Below are 25424 nucleotides of genomic sequence, written 5' to 3'. Positions count from 1 at the left end.
TGTAGAGAGACAAATTGATAATAGAAGCAAATACTTTTAAACTAATTTTACTTATTTCTTAATATATTTGTCAAGCCATTTAGAATAATGAATGATCATTTAGGGGTTACTCCTTACACGTTTATGACACTGAAAGGCAAATCTAGAGGTCAAGTATATATTGTGTCAGAGGAGTAGGAATAGTTAAAATTCAGAATCTCCAGTTGCTAAGGAGCTTAGAGTCATGTTTAAAAAAAAGAATGAATAGGGAAAATAGACAAGAAAATAAGACATTCTATCATCTGGTGGCAAGTACTCTAGGAATGACCAGAAAGGAGGATCACCATGGGGCTGGACCAGTTGGAGCAGGCTCTACTTACTGAGTCCGACTTATTTGGGCTCTGAAGGATAGGTTGAATTTGATAAGATGAGCGGCATGCCCCCAGAATCATGTTCAAAAAGTTTGTGACCTGCTGTAATTTCCTTCAGTGTGGATGAGTAGGATGTCATTACCACTTAGCGATGATTGTATATGCTGGGGATACAGATAAGGGTTTGAGCACACCACATATGTAGCAAGAATCTCTTCAACCTTTGGTTGAATAAATTTTATCTCCTTAAATGGGCTGAACTTGAGTGGCCTAGAATACAGTAGTTAAGAATGTGGACTGTAGAATTATAGTACTTCTGTTCAAATTTCAGTTCTCCAGTTTCTGACTGTGAACCCTTGGGCACATTTTTTACTTGCCTAAGCCTTTTATTATTAGCTGTAAAATAGGTATTACAGGAGTAAGCGAGAGAAGGCTTATTGTAAAGGATTTTGTGTATTTCAGCATTTAAGATTTTAAAGAAAACCATCTTAATGAAAATAAAGTAGTGTTGGCATGTGAACTGACAGCTCAGTGGAATAAAATAGAAAGTTTAGGATAGGCCCAAAGCATATAGGTGTTTGGTATATTATAATGATGCAGAAAGTCAGTGAGGGTAAAGATGGTTTATTCAACAAATGCTGCCAAAAAATAGAATAGGATCCTTTCTACATACCTTATAGTCAAATAAAATTCTAGGTAAACTATAAGATTTATGTATAAAAGTAAGAATGTATAGTTACTTGGAAAAAAATGTGGGGACATTTTAAAATAATTTAAGAGTGCAGAGGCTTAACTATTCCCAGGAACTCTAGAAAACTGAAAAATTTGATTAAATAAAAGTAAAAAAAAAAAAATACATGACTAAAATTCTCACTATATAGATACTCAAAAGATTTGCCACAAAATGGAAGAAAAATACCTGCTACCCATAACATAGATAAAGGTTAAATTTTCTTTTCTTTTTTTTCCATCACAAAGATAAGACTATATAGTTTATTTTATTTTATGCATTGGTCATTCCATAAAATGCTTGGCTCACATTATAAAATCCTGTTAAAAACAAAACAGTACAAAAAAGTTTTTGGAGTTTAACTAAAGCATTAGAACTTGATAAGCATATAGCTGATTAACTTCTCACTTCATTGTACAGCAGAAACTAACACACTATTTTAAAGCCATTATGTTTCAATAAAAAAATACAATAAAATATGGGAAAAAAAAGATTTTGAGGCCTCGTGTAAGCAAAGAACAAAAGATGTGGCCCTCTTTCACCTACGCTTACAAAGCACTTGCTTTTTTAAAAAATTTTTTTATTGAAGGATAATTGCTTTACAGAATTTTGTTGTTTTCTGTCAAGCATGAATCAGCAATAGGTATACATATATCCCCTCCCTTTTGAACCTCCCTCCCATCTTCCTCCCCATCTCACCCCTCTAGGTTGATACAGAGCCCCTGTTTGAGTTTCCTGAGCCATACAGCAAATCCCCATTGGCTATCTATTTTACATATGGTAATATGTTTCCATGTAACTCTTTCCATGCATCAAACCCTCTCCTTCCCTCTGTGTCCATAAATCTATTCTCTATGTCTCTTTCTTCATTGCTGCCCTGTAAATAAATTCTTCAGAACCATTTTTCTAGACTCTGTATATGTGCATTAGAATATGATCTTTCTCTTTCTCTTTCTGACTCACTTGTGTGTATAATAGTTTCTAGGTGTACCCACCTCATCAGAACTGACTCAAATGCATCCCTTTTTATGTCTGAGTAATATTCCATGTGTATATGTACTACAGCTTCTTTATCCATTCATCTGTTGATGGGCATCTAGATTGCTTCCATGTTCTAGCTATTGTAAATAGTGCTGCAATAAACAATGGGATACATGTGTCTTTTTCCTCCTCAGGGTTTTCTCAGGGTAAATGCTTAGGAGTGGGATTGCTGGGTCATATGGTGGTTTTATTCTTAGTTTTTTAAGGAACCTCCATACCATCTTCCTTAGTGGCTGTATCAATTTACATTCTCACCAATAGTGCAAGAGCATTCCCTTTTCTCCACACCCTCTCCAACATTTATTGTCTGTAGACTTTTTTGATGATGGTCATTCTAGCTGGTGAAAATCATAAGATACTGATGAAAGAAATCAAAGATGACATAAACAGATGAAGAGATATTCCATGTTCCTGGGTAGGAAGAAGCAATATTGTGAAAATGACTATACTACCAAATGCTACCTACAGATTCAATGTGATCCCTATCAAATTACCAATGGCGTTTTTCACAGAACTAGAACAAAAAATTTCACAATTCATATGGAAACACAGAAGACCCTGAATAGCCAAAGCAGTCTTGAGAAAGAAAAATGGAGCTGGAGGAATCAACCTTCTTGACTTCATATTATACTACAAAGCTACAGTCATCAAGATAGTATGGTACTGGCACAAAAACAGAAATATAGACCAATGGAACAAGATAGAAAGCCCAGAAATAAACCCAGTGGGTACCTTATTTTTGACAAAGGAGGCAAGAATATACAAGGGGGCAAAGACAGCCTCTTCAGTACCTGGTGCTGGGAAGACTGGACAGCTACATGTCAAAGAATGAAATTAGAACACTTCCTAACACCATACACAAAGATAATCTCAAAATGGATTAAAGGTGTAAATGTAGGACCAGAAACTATAAAACCCATAGAAGAAAACAGGCAGAACACTCGATGACATAAATCAAAGCAAGATCCTCTATGACCTACCTCCTAGAGTAATGGAAATAAGAACAAAAGGAAACAAGTGGGACCTGATTAAACTTAAAAGCTTTTGCACAGCAAAGGAAACTATAAGCAAGGTGAAAAGACACCCCTCAGAGTGTGAGAAAGTAATAGCAAATGAAACAACTGGCAAAGGATTAATTTCCAAAATATACAAGCAGCTCATACAACTCAATACCAGGAAAACAAACAACCCAATCAAAAAGTGGGATAAAGACCTAAACAGACATTTCTCCAAAGGAGACATACAGATGGCTAACAAACACAGGAAAAGATGCTCAACATCGCTCATTATCAGAGAAATGCAAATCAAAACTACAATTTTGATTAACTGGAAATTACTTACTAAATTTTACTAAAATTTACTAAATTTACTAGTAATTTACTACAATTACTAAATTTTCTTAATTGTTAAAGGAACATCAACAAATCAAGGAAAACAACCTATTGGAACAATGGGCAGAGGACATGAACCGAGTTTTGAAACTTGTAATCATATGAAGAAATGCCTAATCTTATACGAAGAGAAATGCAAATTAAAACTATAATGAAAAACTTTCACCTCTGATTAGCAAAGATTAGAAAGTTTAATATATTGATGCTATATTGGCAGGGGCGTAGGGAAATGAGCACTCTGCCACACTGCTGGAGAGAGTAGACTGATACAGCCTCTGTCAAGGGCTCTTTGGCAATATTATGCAATGTGATAAATACACATACCTTTAAACCTAGCAATTCCATCTTTGGTATTTATCTAAGATAAATAAGATATCCTCAAACTTACATAGAATAATTTAGTCATCATTCATCACAGTGATGTTTGTAATAGCAAAACCTGGCAAAAACCTCTGTTATCAGTTGGAAACTTTATGTAAATTATGGCACATCCATAGAAGGTTGCGACTTTGAAAGAGACTGAAATTTTCATGTACTGGTTTGAAAGTATCTACAAGGCCTGTTGTTCAAGTGAAAAATGTAAAGCGTGGAATAGTGTGTATTTTGCTTCCATTTGCCTAAGAGAAATGGATGTATTTGTTTTTTTAACCAAATACATTTTCTTTGGAAGAATATACAGAATACTAACATGAGTGCTTGCTTCCAGAGAGAACTGGGTGGCTAGAAAACTGAAAGGGAGGAAGAGTTTTGACTACCATGTACATCTTTTGATTGTTGTACATGTACACAGTCATCTATTAATAAAATTAAATATTACATCAGTGACCTGTACTTTGCTGTGGTGTCAGCTGAGGATCCTCTCGGAGTGAGCTCCAGTTCACATGTCCTGAGCTTTAATTTGAAGATTAAGGGAAAAGTCAGTTAAATATGGGAACTTTATAAAAATTTTCAAAGGATACTATTAAGCGGGCTGTTCTTTCTTCCTATAAATTATGGTAGTGGTTCATGCCAGCATCACAATTAGCTGATGCTATTCAGGAGGGTTGTCAGAATTTGTTTGGGGCTCTCTGAAGTGCTGATTAAAAATCCCCTCCAGCCTCACTCACTTTGGGCAGAAGAGAAGAGTCATTGACACCCTCTTCCTTTCCAGGTCTGGCTTTTCCACCAAAAGCCCGAGTCTCTCAATCCTCTGGTGAAATATCTGAGTGCCACCACTGGCTTTGGAAGCAATTATGTGACGTCCAAAAAGGTGACTCTCTTTGCTTTGTTTCATTGAAGAGGTTGATGGTGGGCTGGTCCCTGGGTTCCCAACCATGCTGCCAGCTGCCCAGCTTCTCTTCTGTGGGTCTCCCCTCTCTGCCATCACACTGGCTTATTTTCATTTCTTTCTGCTCTTTCCTGCCTTTCAGCTTGACACACCTTTTCTCCACCTCAACTGCTCTTATCTGTCTTTTTTCTGATTCATTACTACGATTTATTCTTAAGATCTCAGCTTTTATGTGACCTTTTACATCGAGTCAGGTGCTTCCATGCTAGATTTTTTTGACCTCCTATGCAGGTCAGGAAGCAACAGTTAGAACTGGACATGGAACAACAGACTGGTTCCAAATAGGAAAAGGAGTACGTCAAGGCTGTATATTGTCACCCTGCTTATTTAACTTATATTCAGAGTACATCATGAGAAATGCTGGGCTGGAAGAAGCACAAGCTGGAATCAAGACTGCCGGGAGAAATATAAATAACCTCAGATACGCAGATGACACCACCCTTATGGCAGAAAGTGAAGAGGAACTAAAAAGCCTCTTGATGAAAGTGAAAGAGGAAAATGAAAAGGTTGGCTTAAAGCTCAACATTCAGAAAACTAAGGTCATGTCATCTGGTCCCATCACTTATGGGAAATAGATGGGGAAACAGCAGAAACAGTGTCAGACTTTATTTTTCTGGGCTCCAAAATCACTGTAGATGGTGATTGCAGCCATGAAATTAAAAGTCGCTTACTCTTTGGAAGGAATGTTATGACCAACCTAGATAGCATATAAAAAGGCAGAGACATTTACTTTGCCAACAAAGGTCCATCTAGTCAAGGCTATGGTTTTTCCAGCAGTTATGTATGAATGTGAGAGTTGGACTGTGAAGAAAGCCAAGCGCCGAAGAATTGATGCTTTTGAACTGTGGTGTTGGAGAAGACTCTTGAGAGTCTCTTGGACTGCAAGGAGATCCAGCCAGTCCATTCTGAAGGAGATCAGCCCTGGGATTTCTTTGGAAGGACTGATGCTAAAGCTGAAACTCCAGTACTTTGGCCACCTCATGCAAAGAGTTGACTCATTGGAAAAAACTCTGATGCTGGGAGGGATTGGGGGCAGGAGAAGGGGACGACAGAGGATGAGATGGCTGGATGGCATCACTGAATCGATGAGTTTGAGTGAGCTCCGGGAGTTGGTGAAGGACAGGGAAGCCTGGCGTGCTAGGATTCATGGGGTTGCAAAGAGTCGGACACGACTGAGTGACTGAACTGAACTGAACTGAATGCCAGTTCTGGGTAGAACTCATACAGCAGTGGGCTCCTTCCTCCAAGGGTAAGCTCTGTGAAGAGGGGGATCACACCCGCCTTCCTGGCAAGTTCCCTTGCACATGGTACGTGCTCAAGAAATGTGACACAAGTTGAATGAAATATAAAGCATCTTACTAAGTGAAGTTAGCTTCCCTTTGTGTTCCACTTATGACAATTATTAGCTTTAATAGTTCAGTATTTGAAGAGGCAGGGGACAGAGTTTGGAAAAATGGGTGCTGTGTTTTGTAGACTCTGTTATCTAAAATGAAATTAAACATATTTACATAGTAGAAAATGAAAAAAATTATTGTGACCCCATAAGGATCAATTTTGTTATATTTTTGTCATGAGTAAGGTTTATTTCAGCCTCCCATTTTTCACTGCCTAGCTTATTGTGAGGAGGCATGGCATAAAATAAAATTCAGTTCAGTTCAGTCACTCAGTTGTGTCTAGCTCTTTGCAACCCCATGGACTGCAGTATGCCAGGCTTCCCTGTCCATCATCAACTTCCAGAGCTTACTCAAAATCATGTCCATTGAGTTGGTGATGCTATCCAACCATCTCATCCTCTGTCATTCCCTTCTCCTCCTGCCTTCAATCATTCTCAGCATCAGAATCTTTTCAAATGTGTTAGTTCTTCACATCAGGTGGTCAAAGTATCGGAGTTTCAGCTTTAGCCTCAGTCTTTCCAATGAATATTCAGCACTGATTTCCTTTAGGATGGATGGTTTGATCTCCTTGCAGTCCAAGGGACTCTCAAGAGTCTTCTCCAATACCACAGTTCAAAGGCATCAGTTCTTTGGTGCTCAGCTTTCTTTATAGTCCAACTCTCACATCCATACATGACTATTGGAAAAACCAAAGCTTTGACTAGGTGGACTTTTGTTGGCAAAGTAATGTCTCTGCTTTTTAATATGCTGTCTATGTTGGTCATACCTTTTCTTTCAAGGAGCAAGAGTCTTTTAATTTCATGGCTGCAATCACCATCTGCAGTGATTTTGGAACCCAAGAAAATAAACTCTGTCACTGTTTCCATTGTTTCCCCATCTATTTGACACGAAGTGATGGGACCAGCTGCCATGATCTAATTTTCTCAATGTTGAGTTTTTTTTTTAATATAAATTTATTTGTTTTAATTGGAGGCTAATTACTTTACAATATTGTATTTGTTTTGCCATACATCAACATGAATCCGCCACGGGTATACATGTGTTCCCCATCCTGAACCCCCCTCCCATCTCCCTCCCCGTACCATCCTTCTGAGCCGTCTCAGTGCACCAGCCCCAAGCATTCAGTATCATGCATCGAACCTGGACTGGTGATTCGTTTCATACATGATATTATACGTGTTTCATTGCCATTCTCCCAAATCATCCCACTCTCTCCCTCTCCCACAGAGTCCAAAAGACTGTTCTATACATCTGTGTCTCTTTTGCTCTCTCGCATACAAGGTTATCGTTACCATCTTTCTAAATTCCATATATATGTGTTAGTATACTGTATTGGTGTTTTTCTTTCTGGCTTACTTCCAATGTTGAGTTTTAAGCCAACTTTTTCACTCCTCTTTCACTTTCATCAAGAGGCTCTTTAGTTCTTCTTCGCTTTCTGCCATAAGGGTGGTATCATCTGCATATCTGAGGTTACTTATATTTCTCCTGGCAATCTTGATTCCAGCTTGTGCTTCTTCCAGTCCAGCATTTCTCATGATGTACTCTGCATATAAGTTAAATAAGCATGGTGACAATATACAGCCTTGACATACTCCTTTTTCTATTTGGAACCAATCTATTGTTCCATATCCAGTTCCAACTGTTGCTTCTTGACCTGCATACAGATTTCTCAGGAGGCAGGTTAGGTTGTCTGGTATTTCCATCTCTTTAAGAATTTTCCACAGTTTGTTGTGATCCACACAGTCAAAGCCTTTGTTTGGCATAGTCAATAAAGCAGAAATAGATGTTTTTCTGGAACTTGCTTGCTTTTTCGATGATCCAGTGGGTGTTGACAATTTGATCTCTGGTTCCTCTGGCTTTTCTAAAACCAGCTTGAACATCTGAAAGTTCACGTTTCACACACTGTTGAAACCTGGCTTGGAGAATTTTGAGCATTACTTTGCTAGTGTGTAAGATGAGTGCAATTGTGCGGCAATTTGAACATTCTTTGGCATTGCCTTTCTTTGGGATTGGAATGAAAACTGACCTTTTCCAGTCCTGTGGCCACAGTTGAGTTTTCCAAATTTGCTGGAAAATTGGATTGAAGCAAATAAGTTAGCTAAGGCAGAGTCATAATTGACAGTGACCTTGTCTATATGTCAGTAGCTTGAGTTCTAAAGGGAACCATGCTCTCCACTTCCCATAGTATATGTTTACTGAAAATGAACCTAAGAACCTCCAGTGTTTTCCAAACTATATTCTGTGAGATACTAGTTCCTTAAGATTTGCAAAAAGCAATTTGTCATCCAAGTAAGTCTGAGAAATGCTTCATATTATATCCCCCCTCTTTCAGAGACCCACACAATGCACATTTTGCCAGCAAAGGCTTTGAGAAGTTGATACAGTTAGGAAATACGCCTGACATGTTTCATCCTGCTGTTTCTAAGTTGCTCTTGACTGTATGATGTTTTCTTTTCCTTTTAAAATATAAGAATGCATAACAACATCCCAAGAAATTCTTTGGGAACTCTGTGCTATGTGCTCTGTTGCTTCAGTCATGTCCAACTCTTTGAGACCCCATGGACTGTAGCCTGCCAGGCTCCTCTGCCCATGGGATTCTCCAGGCAGGAATTCTGGAGTGGGTTGCCATTTCCTTCTCCAGGGGATCTTCCTGACCCGGGGATTGAACCAGCATCTCTTGCGTCTTCTGCATTGGCAGACGTGTTCTTTACCACTAGCACCACCTGGGAAGCCACCTTGGGAACTCGATTGTAAACAAATAAGCTTACTTTTAGGTCCTCAGAATTTGTTTGAACTTAACATCTATTAATCTCAAAGGAATGGCTGATTTACCAAGGGGATAAAATGTTTAATTCCATAAACCAAAGGAGTGTATTAGCATTTCTTGAAAATGCATTGCAGACTGTTTTTAACCTTTGATTAATTTTAGTAAGTCAGCTTTCTGCTGTTTAAAGATGGGGTTGAATTAAAGAGAGCTGTAATTCCTCTTCCAGTTACAACATGAAAAAAAATGCTAACATGATTGAATGTAAATGTTTTTCCAAAAGGTTTTAAAGTTTTCTTTAATTTGTAGCCTTTTAGCTTTGGGGGCTGGAAGTTTGCTTTGCATACAATGTATCAGTTAAAATTAATTTTCTACATAAAACAGAAGAATGTAAAGTAAAGTGGATAAAACAAGATGAAAGCTAATATTTCTTGCATGTAAAGCAGTTTGGAGAATGGCAGCTTTGGGCTGGCCTGCCAGCTTGGCAGATTGTCCGGTATCCAGGTTCCCTCTGCCATCCCTGAGGTATGGTCCTCATCTTTATGGTTCAGGAGAGCAGTGTGAAGAAGGGAGAAAGAAAGGGGTGCCTCATTACCTTTATCTTTAAAGAGAGTCCTGGGTAGTACCGCACACTTCCACTTATATCTCATTGGCCAGAATTTAGTCCATGGTACCATTAGCTTCAGTGAAGGCTGGAGACTTAGTCTTTCGTCTGCAGGGCAGTGAGTTCAGCTAAGATCAGAGCTGTTTTACTAAAGAAGTTACTTACTAGGAGGTAAGTATCAGTTGTAATTAAAAAAAAAAAAAGTTGAGATTCCTAACATTCCCCACATGGCTTCCACCACAGCTTTCCTACTGGGCCTTTTTTGGATTCTCTTACCTGTTATTTAAATGGATTCCTTTTATTCAAATACTGTTTATTTTTCCTTTCGAGTCACACCTATCTTGCTTCTTTTCCAGATGGACCTTGATGAAGACACTGCTGAAAAATTTTACCAAAAGTTACTGAAACTTGAAAAGGAGATTAGGGTCACCATTCAAAAAACCAGTAACCAGAACTGAAAATGATGCTCTCTGAAACATATTGTGCCTTTTGTGGGTTCTGGAGTGTGTGGGTTTCTCCTGAGTTGGACCATGTGCATTTGTGGTAAAAAGTGATTTCTGGCGGTCTCTTCATTGCAGAATCACCTCTATGATTATGTTTGTGTGTGCATGTGAGAAAAGAATGTCTGTGATTTTATCAGTCTTTAAGGATGATGTCACATCAGAGTCGAGCTAGAGTCACCCAACTGAGTATCTGTTTGCTCTGCTAACAAGAGCACAAGCTCTACTTCATGGGATGAGGTGTTGACTTGAATAATTATGACACAGACACATACTGATTCTCCTTTTCACCTGCCCCAGAAGGAGGACATACTACTCATTCTCTGAGTAGCAGTCTTAGCCTTGTTCTTCACAAGTAGTTTTCCTAGGTCTTGTACCTTATTTCTTCCTCCACATGCCACATTTAAAAATCCTAATACAGATGCCCATGTAATTAATCATCATGGTAACAAAAGTATATGTATTTGGGCCACTTGAATTATTTTCCCTTTATTTTCAAAGTATCTTTTATTAATATTGAGATAGTCCATGTTAATAGTGGGCCTGACCTTCACCACAGTTTACAAATTTATTACTGACCAACTTGTTTTCATGACATATTTTAGCAGATGTAATCCTGGACCAAAAATGATTTACTCAAATTGTTTCATTGAATTTACTCAGATTTTTCAATTGAATAATTACTGATGGAATGTCTCTTAGTATTAGTAGTGGTCGAAAGTGGTTAGGACTAGTTTGCATGATGTCAAGACAAAATGCTAAAATGCCTAGGTGTTTCAACCAACATCTGGAATATTAGAGTAATATTTTTAATGAGTTAATATGAAAAATTACATGTAAATATAATGTCTATATGTTTTAAAGTGTGGAATTTTGGTTATTCTTTCTCTAAGTTTGTTGCTAAAGATATTTTTAATAACTTTAAACATATATGAAAATGAAAGCTGACCACTCTCCATTCTCTTTGAAAAAGAAGGGTGAAATTAGAGAGCTGAAAGCACAGAGCTGGTTTTCATTCTTCTGTTTACTCACTGTTAATTGGGAAGAAGTACTTTATTGTGGATCTCAAGCTTTTTGTCTGTGAAGTGGAATCTTCCTGTATTCTCTGTTCATGGATATGAAGTGAGAATTAAATGCAATAATATATGTGAATGAATAAGGAGCATTTTTTGAGAATGATGAGTACACAGTATTCTTTAGAGATTAATAAGCCAGGGTGTCATGACTGAAATATTACTGTGTGAGGCACTGAGTGAGCACATGCCATCTGACTGAGAGTGGTCTCTGTTTCTGGAATTTTTTTTTAAAAAATTAAAGTATAGTTGATTTACAGTGTTTCCAGGTATACAGCAAAGTGATTCAGTTTTTCAGATTCTTTTCCACCATAGATAGTTACAAGTTACTGAATATATAGTTCCCTGTACTATATAGTAGATCCTTGTTTTATTTATTTGTAGTTTGTATCTGTTGTTTATTTGTAGTGTATCTGTTACTCTCAAACTGCTAATTTAAATCCCCCTCCCCCGCTATCCCCTTACTTAACCCTGTTTGTTTTCTATCTCTGTGAATCTATTTATATGTTTTAAATAAGTTCATTGTATCAAATTTTTAGATTATGCATATAAGTGCTATCATGCAATATTTGTCTTTCTCTGTCTGACTTATTTCACTCATGACAATCTCTAGGTCCATCCATGTTGCTGCAAATGGCATTATTTCATTCTTTTTAATGGCTGAGTAGTAGTCAGCTGAGCTCAGGAGTAGCTGAGCATTTTTATATACCACATCTTTATCCATTCACCTGTCAGGGGATGTTGGGTGCCTTTGATGTCTTGGCTAATGGTGCTGCTGTGAATATAGGGTTAGGGTTAGGGTTAGGGTTAGGGTATCTTTTCCAGTTAGTTCTCATCCTCCAGATATATGCCTAGGAGTGGGATTGCTGGTGTTGTGTTTAGTCTCTCAGTCATGTCCAACTCTTTGCAACCCTGTGGACTGGACCCACCAGCTCCTCTGTGGGGTTTTTCAGGTGAGAATATTGGAGTGGGTTGCCATTTCCTCCTCCAGGGGCTCTTTCCAACCCAGGAATCAAACCATGTCTCCTGCATTGCAGGTGGATTCTTTACCCACTGAGCTATCAGGGAAGCCTAGGATTGCTGGATCATATGGTAACTATTTTTAGTTTTTTAAGTAACCTGCATACTCTTCTCCATAGTGGCTGTCCCCATTTACATTCCCACTAATAGCATAGGAGGATTCCATTTTTTCCACACCCTCTCCAGGATTTACTATTTGTACAGTTTTTGAAGATGGCCACTCTGACCTATGACCGCTGTGAGGTGATACTTCAGTGTAGTTTTGATTTGCCAACAAAGGTCCGTCTAGTCAAGGCTATGGTTTTTCCTGTGGTCATGTATGGATGTGAGAGTTGGACTGTGAAGAAGGCTGAGTGCCAAAGAATTGATGCTTTTGAACTGTGGTGTTGGAGAAGACTCTTGAGAGTCCCTTGGACTGCAAAGAGATCCAACCAGTCCATTCTGAAGGAGATCAGCCCTGGGATTTCTTTGGGAAGAATGATGCTGAAGCTGAAACTCCAGTACTTTGGCCACCTCATGAGAAGAGTTGACTCATTGGAAAAGACTCTGATGCTGGGAGGGATTGGGGGCAGGAGGAGAAGGGGACGACAGAGGATGAGATGGCTGGATGGCATCACTGACTTGATGGACTTGAGTCTGAGTGAACTCCGGGAGTTGGTGATGGACAGGGAGGCCTGGCGTGCTGTGATTCATGGGGTCCCAAAAAGTCAGACATGACTGAACGACTGAACTGAACTGAATAAGTAGCCATGTTGAGTTTTTTTTTTCATATGCATTTTGGCCATCAATATGTCTTCTTTGGAGAAATGCCTATTTGGGTTTTCTGTCCATTTTTTGATTGGGGTGTTTGATTTTGTTTTAATATTGAACTGTATAAGCTATTTGTATATATTGCAAATTAACCCCTTGTCAATCACAATTTTTAAATATTTTCTATAGGTTGGTTGATGGTTTCCTTTGCTTTTAAGCTTTTAGCTTTAATTAGGCCAAACTTGTTTATTTTTGCATTGATTTATTTCCTTTACTTTAGGGCTTCCCTCATGACTCAGATGGTAAAGAATCTGTCTACAGTATGCAGGAGACCTGGGTTCAATCCCTGGGTCAGGAAGATTTCCTGGAGTATTAAATGGCTACCCACTCCAGTACTCTAGCCTGGAGAATTCCATGAACTTAAGAGCCTGGAGGACTACAGTCAAAAGTGAAAGTGAAATTCACTCAGTCATGTCCGACTCTTTGCGACCCCCATGGACATGGAATTCTCCAGGCCAGAATACTGGAGTGGGTAGCCTTTCCCTTCTCCAGGGGATCCTCCCAACCCAGGGATCGAACTCAGGTCTCCCGCATTGCAGGCGGATTCTTTATCAGCTGAGCCCCAACAGTCAATGGGATCTCAAAGAGTCAGCCGTGACTGAGCTACTAACACTTTCAGGAGATGGATCCCCCCAAAAATATTGCTGTGTTCTGCCTATGCTTTCCTCTGGGAGTTTTATAGTATCCAGTCTTACATTTAGGTCTTTAATCCATTTTGAGACTTTTTTTTTGTATAGGGCATTATAATTTCATTATTTTACATATAGCTGTCCAGGTTTTACAGCAATAGTTATTGAAGAAACTGTCTTTTCTCCATTATATAGTCTATCCTCCTTTGTCATAGATTAATTGACCATAAGCATGTGGGTTTATTTCTGGGCTTTCTATCCTCTTCCTTGAGCTAAATGTCTGCTCTTGTGCCAGTAACATACTGTTTTGATGACTGTAGCTTTGAAGTTTAGTTTGAGGTCAGGAAACATGATTTATCCAGCTCTGCTCTTCTTTCTTAAAATTGTTATGGCCTTTAGTGTTTCCACACAAATTAAATTTTTTTTTTTTTTTTTTGTTCTGTGAAAACACTGTTGGTAATTTGATGGGTGTTGCATTGAATCTGTAGATTGCCTTGGGAAGTATGGTCATTTTAACAATATTGATTCCTCAATCCAAGAACATGGTATATCTTTCCATCTCTTTCAATTTCTTTCATTAGCATCTTAGAGTTTTTGAAGTACAGGTTTTTTGCCCCTTGGGGTAGGATTATTCCCAGGCATTTTATTCTTTTGATACAATGGTAAATGGGATTTTTTCCCTTAATTACTGTTTCTGATAGTTCATTGGTAAGGTATAGCAATGCAACAGATTTCTGTGTATTAACTTTGTATCCTGCAACTTTACCATTGTTTGTATTGAGTTGTAATAGTTTTCTTGCAGCATCTTTAGGATTTTCTATGTGTGGTGTCATGTCATTGGCAAACAGACAGTTTTACTTCTTCCTTTGGAATTTGGACTCCTTTTGTTTTCTTTTTTTGATTCCTTTGGCTAATACTTCCAAAACTATTTTGAATAAAAGTGATGAGAGTCAGCATACTTGTCTTATTCCTGATTTTAGAGGGAATGCATTCACTTTTGAACATTAGTTAGCCATGGGTTTGTCATATATGGCCTTTGCTATGTTGAAGTATGTTTCCTGCATGCTCACTTCCTGGAGATTTCTTATTCAAAGTGGATGTTTCATTTTGTCAAAAACTTTTTATACATCCATTGAGATAATTATATGGTTTTTATTCAGTTTATTAATATGGTATATCATATTAATAATGTTGATTGACTTACAGATATTGAAAAATCCTTGCATCCCTGGGATAAATCCCAGTTGACTGTGGTATATGATCCTTTTAATGTGTTATTGAATTCAGTTCGTTTATATTTTGTTTAGGATTTTTACATTTATGTTCTTCAGTGATATTGGTTTGTGATTTTCTGTTTTGTAATATTTTTATCTGGTCTTGTCATCAGGGTGATGGTGGCCTCATAGAATGAGTTTGGAAGTGTTTCCCTGCAATTTTCTGGAATAATTTCAGAGGGACAGGAGCTAAACTCTTCTGTAAATGACTGGAAGAATTCACTTGTGACACTGTCTGGTCCTAGGCTTTTGTTTGTTGGGAGTTTAATTACTGATTCAGTTTCATTACCGGTAGTTAATCTCTTCATATTTTCTATTTCTTCCTGGTTGAGTCTTGGGAGAGTGTACCTTTTGAAGACTGTCCATTTCTTCTAGGCTGTACATTTATTGGCATATAGTTGCTTATAGTAAGCTCTTATGGCCATTTGTATTCTGTGTTGTTGGTTGTAATGTCTCCTTTTTAATTCCAATTTTATTGATTTGGGCCTTCTCTCTTTCTCTTAATGACTCTGGATAACAGTTTATCAGTTTTACCTTTTCAAAGAACCAGCTTTTAGTTTCACTCATTGTTAACTATTGCTTTTTAGTCTCTATTTCATATATTTCTGCTCTGATCTTTATGATTTCTTTCCTTCTACTTACTCTGGGTTTTACTTATTCTTCTTTCTCTGGTTGCTTTAGGTGTAAGATTAGGTTGTTTGAGATTTTTCTTATTTCCTGAGGCAAGCTTATATCACTGTAAACTTCCTCCTAGGACTTCTTTTGCTGCATGCCATAGGTTTTGGATGGTACTATTTTCATTTAATCTCTAAGTATTTTTGATTTCCTGTTTGATTTCTTTAGTGACCGTTGTTTGGTAGCACATTGTTAAGCCACCATGTGGTCTGGGTTTTTTTTGTAGTGTTTTTTTTTTTTTTTCCTCTTGTTCATTTCTAGCATCATAGTGTTGTGGTTAGAAAAAATGCTTGATATTTCAATTGTTTTAAAATTTACCAAGGATTGCTTTGTGGCCTAGTGTGATCTATGCTGGAGAAAGTGCCGTGTGCACTTGAAAAGAAAGTGTATTCTGCTGCTTTCTGTTGGAATGCTCTATAAATATCAATTAAGTTCTTTGGCCTAAGGTATCATTTAAGGCCTATATTTCTTTATTGGTTTTCTGTCTGGATGGTCTGTCTATTGATGCAAATGACATGTTAAAGGCCCCTATTTTGTCTTACTGTAAATTTCTCTTTTCATATCTGTTAATATTTGCTTTATATATTAAGGTGTATTACCACTGAACAGAAAAAGAATGAAAAGAAATGAGAACAGTTTAAGAGCCTTCTGGAACAACATCAAGTGCATTCATATTCACATTAGAGAGTCCTAGAAGGACCTATATATAGATACACACATATATATATATATGTGTATATATATATAAATAAAAAGAAACCTATATGTAAATATATATAAAGAAACCTATATGTAAATATATATATAAAGAAACCTATATGTAAATATATATATTTTTTACAGAATTTGCCTGTAATGCAGGAGACCTAGGTTCTATCCCTGGGTTGGGAAGATCCCCTGGAGAAGGGAAAGGCTACCCACTCCAGTATTCTGGCCTGGAGAATTCCATGGACTGTATAGTCCATGGGGTTGCAAGAGTCGGACACAACTGAGTGATTTTCACTTTCTTTTGTGAGGGAGTTTGTGTGTGTGTGTATGTGTGTGTGTGTATGGTGCATCAGTTCAGTTCAGTCGCTCAGTCATGTCCGACTCTTTGTGACCCCATGAATCGCAGCATGCCAGGCCTCCCTGTCCACCACCAACTCCTGGAGTTCACTCAAACTCATGTCCATCGAATCGGTGATGCCATCCAGCCATCTCATCCTCTGTCGTCCCCTTCTCCTCCTACCCCCAATCCCTCCCAGCATCAGAGTCTTTTCCAATGAGTCTTTTCCATGAGGTGGCCAAAGTACTGGAGTTTCAGCCTTAGCATCATTCCTTCCAAAGAACACCCAGGACTGATCTCCTTTAGAATGGTCTGGTTGGATCTCCTTGCAGTCCAAGGGACTCTCAAGAGTCTTCTCCAACACCACAGTTCAAAAGCATCACTTCTTTGGCACTCAGCTTTCTTCACAGTCCAACTCTCACATCCATACATGACTACTGGAAAAACCATAGCCTTGACTAGACGGACCTTTGTTAGCAAAGTAATGTCTCTGCTTTTGAATATGCTAATATGGTGCATATATATTTATAATTGTTATGTCTTCTTGGATTGATCCCTTGATGATTATGTAATGTCCATCTATGTCTCTTATAACAATCTTCATGTTAAAATCTATTTTGTCTGATATGAGTATTGCTACTCCACCTTTCCTTTGATTTACATTTGCATGGAATAGCTTTTCCCATCCCATCACTTTGAGTCTGTAAGTATCTCTAGATTTGAAGTGAGTCTCTTGTAGGCAGTATATCTACAGATCTTGGTTTTGTATGCATTCAGCCAGTTTGTGTCTTTTGGTTGGAACATTTAGTCTATTTACATTTAAGGTGATTTTCAATATCAATGTTCTTATTTCCATTTTGTTCATTGGTTTGGGTTTGTTTTTGTAGATCTTTTTTCCTCTTGTGTTTGTATTGTGTTTAGATTCCTTTTTTTGACTTGTATATGTATTATAGATTTTAGGTTTCTAGTTATGAGGAGGTTTTAGTTAGCAGTTTCTCTCTATATGATTGTTTAAGTTGCTGATATGTTAATTTCAAAGGCATTTTAAATACCTTGCATTTGTATTCTCCTTCCCTCATGATTACTGTTTTTGATATATATTTTACACCTGATTTTTGCTGTGGACTCTTTAGCCTTTACACAGCCTGTCTCCTAATGGGTGGGACTGCATCCCTGCCCATTTAATTCTTTTGTCTGAGGTGTCCCAGCACTGGAATCTACAGGCTGTTGGATGGGGGCCAGCTCTTGGCATTAATGGTCCAAGATGCCAGGATTGTTAATGTGGCCGCATGGTCCACAGTATGGCTTCCACCAGTGTCTGTTCCTAGGGTGAGCTGCAGCTGCCCCCTGCCTCACCAGAACTCTCCAAGACCAGCAGGCAAGTCTGGCTCAGGCTCCTATTAAGTTACGGCTTTTGTCCTAGGCCCCAGTGTACACTGGATTTTGTGTGTGCCCTCTAAAAGTGATGTGTGTATTTCCCCCAGTCCCATGGGACTTCTGCAGTTAAACCCTGGTGGCCTACAAAGCCAAATGCTCTGGGAGCTCATCTTCCCAGTGCCAGAATCCTGGGCTGGAGAGCCTGACATGGGTCTCAGAACTCTTACTCCTGTGGGAGAACCTCTGCAATATAATCCTCCAACTTGTGGGTCATCCACCCAGGCGTCACATGTGATTTCAATATATTGTAAATCCACCTCTCCTACCTCTCTCACTGTGATTCCTTCTCTGTGTCTTTAATTGCAGAAGACCTTTTCTGGTAGGTCCTATCTTTGTCATTGATGGTTGTTCTGCTGATAGTTGTAATTTTGGTGTGCTCATGAGAGGAGGTGAGCTCAGGGTCTTTTCTATTGTGCCATCGTGGCCACTTTTCCTACTCTGTTTTCTAAATTGTTGAGTCGTCACGCTGGAGCAACATCAGGCTAAGTGCGGGGGTTTGGAGGGAGGAGCATGGGCTCTGGGACTGGGCAGACATTGAGTCAAACTCATGACTTTGGGCAAGTTGCTTCAATTTATGCCTCAATTTAATTTTAAGAAATATTGATGCTTACCTTGCAGAATTGTGAGATTATATCCTAATATATGTGTGCACACATCATAATGTATGTGCTATCAATATGACCTATTATTTAATTCTGTTCCACACTAAGTACCCAAAAGGAGATTTTAAACATGAACTAAATTCTGATTTCAAGTCATTTATGATATGTCAGTAGGTTAGTTCTACATATTTTGAGTCATTTCATCCAATTTCCCTAAAATGGAAAACAAATCATAGTCCCCTTAGACATTAACTATCTGATGTACTTACTGCATTTTTAATGGTAATCTTACTATACAGAAATAAAATATACAATTTCCATACCAACAGAGGTATAAAGAAAAAAGAATACCCAAGCCATCCAAAAATATAATAAATTAGAAAGGGGAAGAAGCTGATTATGGTACTAAGAAAAAACAGATGAATGAAAATCCCCAAATTAGGTTTAATATATTTTCAAATGCTCTCAAAAATCTAATGATACAGGATTTCTATTCCTTGGTAAATATCTAAAAAATAAGCCCATAACACTAATTCAAAAAGATACATTCATCCCTCATGTTCATAGCTGCATTATTTACAGCTGCCAAAATACTGAAGTAACCTAAGTGTCCATCAATAGATGAATGGATAAAGAAGATGTGGTTATATATACAATGGAATACTATTGTCTTCAAAAAATGAATTTCTGTCTCTGTAACAAAATGGATGGACTCTGAGGGTATTTTGCTGTCATAAAGACAAATACTATATGATATCACTATTATGTGGACTCAAAATAAATAGTGATTATACTGAAAGAGGCTCACAGATAGAGAACAAGCTAGAGGTTACCAATCAGGAGAAACAATGGTAGGGTCAGGGGATTAAGAGAGTCAATTTACTATGCATAAAATAAGGTACAGGACAATATCACAATATTTAATAATAGCTATAAATAAAAGCTATAAAATAAAACCTCTAAAGGTTATGAATCACTATGTTGTACACCAGAAACAATACTATACATCTATAACCTCAACTTAAAAAAAAAAACAGAATATTAAAAAAATGCATATATTCAGATAGATCAAGATTAATATAAATGGAATAAATAAGCTAGTTCAATAAGCAATTACTAGAGCTGGTTAAATATTTTTTTAACATGGCCAACTACTATAACATGATGATTTATGTAAAGGTCAAAAGTAAAAGGATGAGAAAATATATGTTTGGCAAATATTAATAAAACTTAGTAAGCTTGTTTAGTTATGTTAATACCAGATAAAATACAAAAGCATTTTTAAAGACTAAATGACAAGGTTAAAACACTGTGAGGGTATTATAACTATAAATTCACATGTATATTTAATGCTTAAAATATAAAAAGCAGTTTACAGAATTATAAATTTCAGGGAGAAATTGATATTCCACAAGTTTAATAGATAATTTTAATAGACATCACTTATTGTTTTATTAATCATGCAAAAAATAGTAAGTATATGGAGGATAAGAAGAGTTAATACGCTTGATCTGATGAATATGTATCTATAACTCACTAGTTGGATAACCACATATATTCAAATTAATATATAACAATTCATGAACTTATAGAAAACGAGACCTCAAAGTAAGTCTCAACAAGTATTAAAGAATGTGTATTATTCAAACCATGGCCATAGATCATTTACAAGAAGGTAACCAAAACAAAGGAAAAAAAAAACCTAACAAACCTCTTTTACCACTTTTAAACTCCTTGGTCAAGGAATATTGAAAATTAGAAAATATTTGCAACTAAATGACAAAGAAATTTCTACATATTAATGAATGAAACTCACTTACTGCCCTGTGGACAATGTGTGTGTAAGGTATCATAACACTATAAAACTCCTAGAAGAGAATGTAGACAAAACAGTTTCTGACATAAATCGTAGCAGTTATTTTCTTCAGCTCATCTCCCAAAGTAGTGGAAAGCAAAAATTGACACATGGGACTTGTAAGACATAACCTTTTGCACAGAAAAGGAAACCGTAAACAAAATGAAAAGATAACCTACACTCTGGGAGAAAATATTTGTAAATGATGCATCTGACAAGGGCTTAATTTCCAAAATATAAAAAGCTCAGACAACTCAGTTACAACAAGAAAAAGTAAACAACCTAATTAAAAAAAAATGGGGAGAAGACCTAAGTAGATATTTCTCCAAAGAGAACATACAGATGATGAATTTGTTGTTTAGTTGCTCAGTCCTGTCCAACTCCTTGTGACCCCATGGACTGTAGCCTGCCAGGTTCCTCTATCCATGGGATTTTCCAGGCAAGAATACTGGAGTGGGTTGCAATTTCCTTCTCCAGGGGATCTTCCAGACCCAGGGATCAAACCTGCATCTCTTGCATTGGCAGGCAGGTTCTTTACCACTGAACCACTAGGGATGAATAGGCACATGAAAAGATGATCAACATTGGTAATTATTATAGAAATGAAAATAAAAACTACAATGATGTACCAATTCCCACCAGTCAGAATGTGTGCTTAGTTACTCAGTCATGTCCGACTCTGTGACCCCGTGGACTATAGCCCGCCAGGCTCCTCTCTCCATGGGGATTCTCCAGGCAAGAACACTGGAGTGGGTTGCCATGCCCTTCTCCAGGGGATCTTCCCAACCGAGGGATCAAACCAGGCCCCCTGCATTACAGGCAAATTCTTTACCAGCTGAGCTACCAGGGAAGCCCTAGTCAGAATGGCCATCATTAAAAGTCTACAAATTATAATTACTGTGGAGGGTATGAAGAAAAAGGAACCCTCCTACACTGTTGGTGAAAATTTATCAATAAATTGGTAAATTTATCAATAAATTGGCAGCCACTATGGAAAACAGTATGAAGGTTCCTTAAAGAACTAACGATAGAACTACTATGATTCAGCAATCCCATGCCTGGGTATGTATCTGGAAAAGACAAAAAAATCTCATTCAAAAAGATACATGTATCTCAATGTTCACTGCAGTACTATTTACAGTAGCCAGGATATGGAAACCACCTAAATGTCCATTGTTAAATGAATGGATAAAGGTACGGTATACACACAAATATACATACAGACACGTACACACAATGGCATACTATTCACCCATTAAAACAAGAATGAAGTAATGACATTTGCAGTAACATATATGGACCTAGAGATTATCATATAAGTCAGAAAAAGACAAATATCATATAATATCACTTACATGTGCAATATAAAATATGATACTGAAAGGTTGCTGCCATGAGCTGTGAATGGATCCGGTATTCTTGGCCTCCAGAGGAGAGGATTTTGATTGGGACCAGAGACAAGGCTTGATCACTCAGCCTTGAGTAGTATTATGCTACACATAAAACTTTTGTGTAGCAAACTTTTATTAACGTGTAAAGGGATAGAGAAATCTTCTGACATAGACATCAGAAGGGAACAGAAAGAGTGCCGCCTTGCTAGTTTTTAGTAAAGCATTATATACTTGTTAGCAAGCTGCTGCTGCTGCTAAGTCGCTTCAGTCGTATCCGACTCTGTGCGACCCCACAGACGGCAGCCCACCAGGCTTCCCCGTCCCTGGGATTCTCCAGGCAAGAACACTGGAGTGGGTTGCCATTTCCTTCTCCAATGCATGAAAGTGAAAAGTGAAAGTGAAGTCACTCAGTCGTGTCCAACTCTTAGTGACCCCATGGACTGAGGCCCACCAGGCTCCTCCATCCATGGGATTCTCCAGGCAAGAGTACTGGAGTGGGGTGCCATTGCCTTCTCCATAGCAAGCTGCTAATCGTAGATAAGCCCCTCAAGACTGAGAGTTGCACCAGGCTCCTCTCCTACCACATGCATTCTGAGATAGAATCTGCAGAAGGGGAGTCATCTCTGGCCATAAAACAATTGACATGAGTCTTGAAGAAAGGCAGATTCCCAAGCAAATACATAGTTTTATTAACATAGCTTAAGAACATTTCCCTGAGTAAGATGTATTGTTTGCTGAGCCATTAGCAACTCAAGGTTTGAGAAATAGTTTCAGGTGAACCCAACTGTTGTCATGGCAACACAGGATCAAAGGTGCCTCCTTTAATCCTGTGTAGAGAAGAGAGAAAAAAAACAAAACAAAACAAGAGTCTGCCACTTGCGGTTTATTTCCTCCTCCTGCTTGGGGGATCCTGGCCTCCCTAACCATTAGCTTTTTCAATATAAATGAATTTATTTATGAAACAAACAGCCACACAGACATAGAAAACAAACTGGGTACCAAAGGGAAAGGGCCAGGAAAGGATAAGTTAGGAGATTTGGATTAGCTAATACAAACTTTGTTGTTGTTGTTTAGTCATTCAGGCATGTCTGAGTCTTTGCAACCCCATGGACTGCAGCCTGACAGTCTCCTCAGCCCATAGGATTTCTCAGGCAAGAATACTGGAGTAGGTTGCCATTTCCTTCTCCAGGAGATCTTCCCGACCCAGAGATACAAACTACTATATATGAAATATATATATAAAAAGGTCCTACTAGATAGCATGGGGAACTATATTCAATATCTGGTAATACAATGGAAAAGAATAGAAAAAAGAATATATATAGTTATATAATTTATATTTAACTGACTCACTTTGCTATACCTTAGAAACTAACACAGCATTGTAAATCAACTATACTTCATAAAGTATGAAGGAAATGAGGTCCAGGTTTGCCATTTTTATTTGGAGTTTAAAGAACATTGTGTTCATGCTGCTACTGCTGTTGCTTAGTCGCTTCAGTCGTGTCTGACTCTGTGCGACCCCAGAGACGGCAGCCCACCAGGCTCCCCCGTCCCTGGGATTCTCCAGGCAAGAACACTGGAGTGGGTTGCCATTTCCTTCTCCAATACATAAAAGTGAAAAGTGAAAGTGAAGTTGCTCAGTCATGTCCGACTCTTCACAACCCCATGGACTGCAGCCTACCAGGCTCCTCCGTCCATGGGGTTTTCCAGGCAAGAGTACTGGAGTTGGGTGCCATCACCTTCTCCATTGTGTCCATGCAGTATTAAATAAAAAACCTTTCTCTTTCTAGGAATGTACTATTTACCAGTAACAAACCAGGACTGGATAAACTGTGTTCAGTGGCCTCAGGGTTGCAGTTCCCTAATGTGACAGGGAAGTGTTCCTACCTACTGTACCAGCCTAGGGTCCAGATGAGCCTCAGTCTTAACAGGAGATTTTCCCAATCACTGCTCAAGGTGTACCAGATGGCCGAGGAAGTCCTCAGCCCAGAGTGGAAAATCCATTTAACACAGCATTCTCCTCAAACCCAAATGACTAAGTTCTACACCTTTCACTCCAAAAAGGAAAATCTCCAATCATGGTATACTAGAAGGAAGGTATACCCTTGTATCACAACACTCAAGGTTTTACCATTTACCAGAGATATCTTACAGATGAGACCAGACCAAGACCCGGACCTCATTTCCTTTACTACAGAACTGAACATGCCATGGGCCAATGATGCCCAGTCAGTGGCCAGCACTCAGGACATTTCCTAAGACAAAAATTCTGGACAGAATCAGAAAGCTGCCACCAACTGGGGGCTGATGTGTCACATGTGAAGTGCTCCCTTGGGACAGAGGTCCCTTCATGATCAACAAAAATTACTGAACCAAACTCGGGTCCAACCATCTATGTGCAGTAAAGCCAATCTACTGACACCACGTTGTGGTGAAGGATGGTACAACATTTATTGCAGAGCACCAAGCAACTAGAATGGACAACTCATGCTGAAAACACCCAGACTTCCTGAAGGCTTTCAGGAAAGGAGTCTTAAAGGCAGTATGAGGGAGGTGGCTGCAGTATATATATAATCAGCTTGTGCATAATTCTTGGATTGGTTGGAAAAAGATGAATTTTCAAGCACCATCAACTTTCTGGTTTCAACTGGTCTAAAGTCACAATTATGTGCCTAAGTCAGCAGTTTTCATCTGGTGGGGCTCTACTTCCCATAAAGCAACTTAGGAATGTATGTCAGGACTTCATGTCTTTGAGGGAACTGGGAGTTCAGTGATTTTGCTATGTGGCTGGTTTATAGTCTAAACTGTTACCAGTTTGCCAGCCTAACAGCTATCCTTATTTCTACCTTTTCACATTTCCTACTCATTAACTCTTGAGCCAGCCTTTTGAGACTCAGAGGGAGCCCGTGAAACTCAAGTCAAAGCCTTTTTCTTCAAAAGACAGGGACACAGAGGCTTATATATGATTTCAAGATGTGGAAGCTCTCTTTTATAAAGGGCTGATGAGGTGGCCAAGTGGTTAAGGCGACGCACTGCTAACCCATCGTGCTCTGCACATGCGAGTTTGAATCCCATCCTCATCGAGCTTTCCAGTGGTGGACTGTAACTTTGCGGTTTGCCAGGTGACTCAGTGGTAAAGAATTCTCCTGCTAACACAGGAGATAAAGGTTTGACGCCTGGGTTGACAAGATTCCAAGGAGAAGGAAATGGCAACTCACTCCAGTATTCTTGCCTGGAAAATCTCACAGACAGAGGAACCTGGTGAACTACAATCCATAGTCTCACAGATTCGAACACATTTTAGTGACAAAACACAACGTTAACTCACTTTATTTTTGGCCATCTACAACATAGTTCAGTCACATGAAGGGCATCAAAGCTAGATTTTAAACTTCAGGGTAGAAATGGATTAAAAAATATCAAGTGACCAGTCAGAGATGGTGGTGGTGGTTTAGTTGCTAAGACATGTCCAACTATTGCAACCCCATGGATTGTAGCCCACCAGGCTT

The 25424-nt window shown here is 38.4% G+C and overlaps 1 protein-coding gene across 1 annotated transcript in view; it reads left to right on the top strand.

The window, feature by feature from the left end:
* Nucleotides 1-11277, top strand: part of HSD17B7 (hydroxysteroid 17-beta dehydrogenase 7) — a 30474-nt gene extending 19197 nt beyond the window's left edge. The window contains exons 8-9 of the mRNA XM_006076008.4: nt 4663-4761; nt 9958-11277. Coding sequence (XP_006076070.1) covers nt 4663-4761; nt 9958-10059 — 201 coding nt within the window. The 3' untranslated portion in view covers nt 10060-11277. The remainder of the gene's footprint in view (nt 1-4662; nt 4762-9957) is intronic.
* Nucleotides 11278-25424: the final 14147 nt, after the last annotated feature.

The sequence above is a fragment of the Bubalus bubalis genome, chromosome 6, assembly GCF_019923935.1.
Source record: "Bubalus bubalis isolate 160015118507 breed Murrah chromosome 6, NDDB_SH_1, whole genome shotgun sequence".
Taxonomy (NCBI): Eukaryota; Metazoa; Chordata; class Mammalia; order Artiodactyla; family Bovidae; genus Bubalus; species Bubalus bubalis.
Note: the sequence above shows the minus strand (reverse complement) of the source record. Positions and strands in the feature narration are given on the sequence as shown.